Here is a 2151-nt window from a genome sequence, read left to right as displayed (position 1 = left end):
GACCGTGGTTCCCATGTCCCCCCCGTCCTCGTGTCCTCCTCCATTTCACCCCCTCCCCATCCTGGTGTCCCCAATTCCTGTTGTCCCCCCGACTCGTGTCCCTGACCCCCTGTCCCTGTCCCCTGTCCCCATCCCTGTCCCCATCCCTGTGTCCCTGTCCCCATGTCCCCGTGTCCCCATCCCTGTCCCTGTCCCCATTCCTGTGTCCCCATCCCTGTCCCTGTCCCCTGTCCGTGTCCCCATCCCTGTCCCCCATCCCTGTCCCCTGTCCCTGTCCCCTCCCGCAGGTGGCTGGTGCTGGACACGGGCACTCGGCAGCTCCTGGCCGGGGGCTCGGACAGCAGCGAGCAGCTCTCGGTGGTTCGGTTTTCACCGGGTGAGCCCCGCGTGTCCCCTCGGACCCCAAAGTGTCCCCAAAGTGTCCCCAACCCTGTCCCCAAACTGTCCCTAAACCGGCTCTAAACTGTCCATAGACTGACCCAAACTATCCCAAAACTGACCCCAAATTGGCCCCAAATCTGGATCCAAACTGGTCCCAAACTGGTCCCAACCCTGTCCCTTCCCTGTCCCCGTATCATGAGGAGCCCCCCCAGATCTCCCCAATGTTTGGGACCCCACAAACCCTCCCCAATGTGTGGGGACCCCCCCAAATGCTCCCCAATGTTTGGGACCCCCCCCAAACCCTCCACAGCATTTGGGGACCCCCCCAGTTCTCCCCAATGTTTGGGGACCCCCCCAGATCTCCCCAGTGTTTAGGACCCCCCAAACCCTCCCCAATGTTTGGAGACACCCCCATCCCAACCCCGTGTCCCCCCCAAATTGCAGACGGGACCTTCCTGGCCATCGGCTCCCACGACAATTTCATCTACATCTACAGCGTGGCCGAGGGTGGCCGCAAGCTCAGCCGCTTTGGCCGCTGCACGGTGAGCCTGGGGGGTCTGGGGGGGTCTCTGGGGGGGCTCTGGGGGGTCCCGAACCCCCAATGATCCCCCCCCACCCCCCCAGGGTCACTCGAGTTTCATCACCCACCTGGACTGGTCCAAGGACGGCCGTTTCATCATGTCCAACTCGGGGGATTATGAGATCCTCTACTGTGAGTCTGGGGGCTTGGGGGGCTTCCCGTGGGGGTGATGGGGTCCTTCTGATCCTGATGGGACCCCCAGAGCTGGGGGGAAACCCCCTGACCCTGCCAGGACCTTCCTGACCCTGCCAGGACCCTCAGAACTGGGGGGGAACCCCCTGGCCCTTCCAGGACCCTCAGAACTGGGGGGGAACCCCCTGATCCTGCCAGGACCTTCCTGACCCTGCCAGGACCCTCCTGACCCTGCCAGGACCCTCAGAACTGGGGGGGAACCCCCTGATCCTGCCAGGACCCTCCTGATCCTGCCAGGACCCTTCTGACCCTGCCAGGACCTTCCTGACCCTGCCAGGACCCTCCTGACCCTGCCAGGACCCTCAGAACTGGGGGGGGAACCCCCTGGCCCTTCCAGGACCTTCCTGACCCTTCCAGAACTTGGGGGGGAGAATTCCTTTTCCCTACTGGGGACCCCCCTCAAATTTTGGGGTCTCCCTGCTCCCTCCTTCCCTGGATTTTAGGGGGGGGGTCTCACTTTCCCTCCCCATTCCCAGATTTTCTTTTTGGGGGAGGGGGGGGTTTCACTTTCCCTTCCCCCTCCCGGATTTTGGGTGCCTTTCACCCCCCCCCACCCAAATTTCGGAGGGGTTTCACTGTCCCCACCCCCGATTTTGATGGGAAGCTCTCACAACCCCCCCCAAACCCCCAAATAATATTTTTTTTGGGGGGGGGGTCTCTCCCTCTCTCTCTCCCCCTCTCCAGGGGACGTGGCCGGGGGCTGCAAACTGCTCCGGAACCGCTTCGAGAGCCGGGACCGGGAATGGGCCTCCTACACCTGTGTGCTCGGCTTCCACGTCTTCGGTGGGTCTGGGGGCTCTGGGGGGGGTGGGCAGGGGGGTTTTGGGGTCCCCCTGACCCCCCCCGATCCTGCAGGAGTGTGGCCGGACGGTTCGGATGGCACCGACATCAATTCCCTGTGCCGCTCGCACCACGAGCGCGTGGTGGCCGTGGCCGACGACTTCTGCAAGGTTCACCTGTTCCAGTACCCCTGTGCCCGGCCCAAGGTGGGTGGGGGG

At 63.9% G+C, this 2151-nt stretch overlaps 1 protein-coding gene across 1 annotated transcript in view; it reads left to right on the top strand.

The window, feature by feature from the left end:
* Positions 1-228: 228 nt before the first annotated feature.
* EML3 (EMAP like 3) overlaps positions 229-2151 on the top strand; it is a 2754-nt gene continuing 831 nt past the window's right edge. The window contains exons 1-5 of the mRNA XM_015616720.3: positions 229-376; positions 826-923; positions 1006-1093; positions 1838-1936; positions 2009-2139. Of these exons, the coding sequence (XP_015472206.1) occupies positions 1060-1093; positions 1838-1936; positions 2009-2139 (264 nt within the window). The 5' untranslated portion in view covers positions 229-376; positions 826-923; positions 1006-1059. The remainder of the gene's footprint in view (positions 377-825; positions 924-1005; positions 1094-1837; positions 1937-2008; positions 2140-2151) is intronic.

The sequence above is a fragment of the Parus major genome, unplaced genomic scaffold (genome assembly GCF_001522545.3).
Source record: "Parus major isolate Abel unplaced genomic scaffold, Parus_major1.1 Scaffold651, whole genome shotgun sequence".
Taxonomy (NCBI): Eukaryota; Metazoa; Chordata; class Aves; order Passeriformes; family Paridae; genus Parus; species Parus major.
This window is presented reverse-complemented; position numbering and strand designations above follow the sequence as displayed.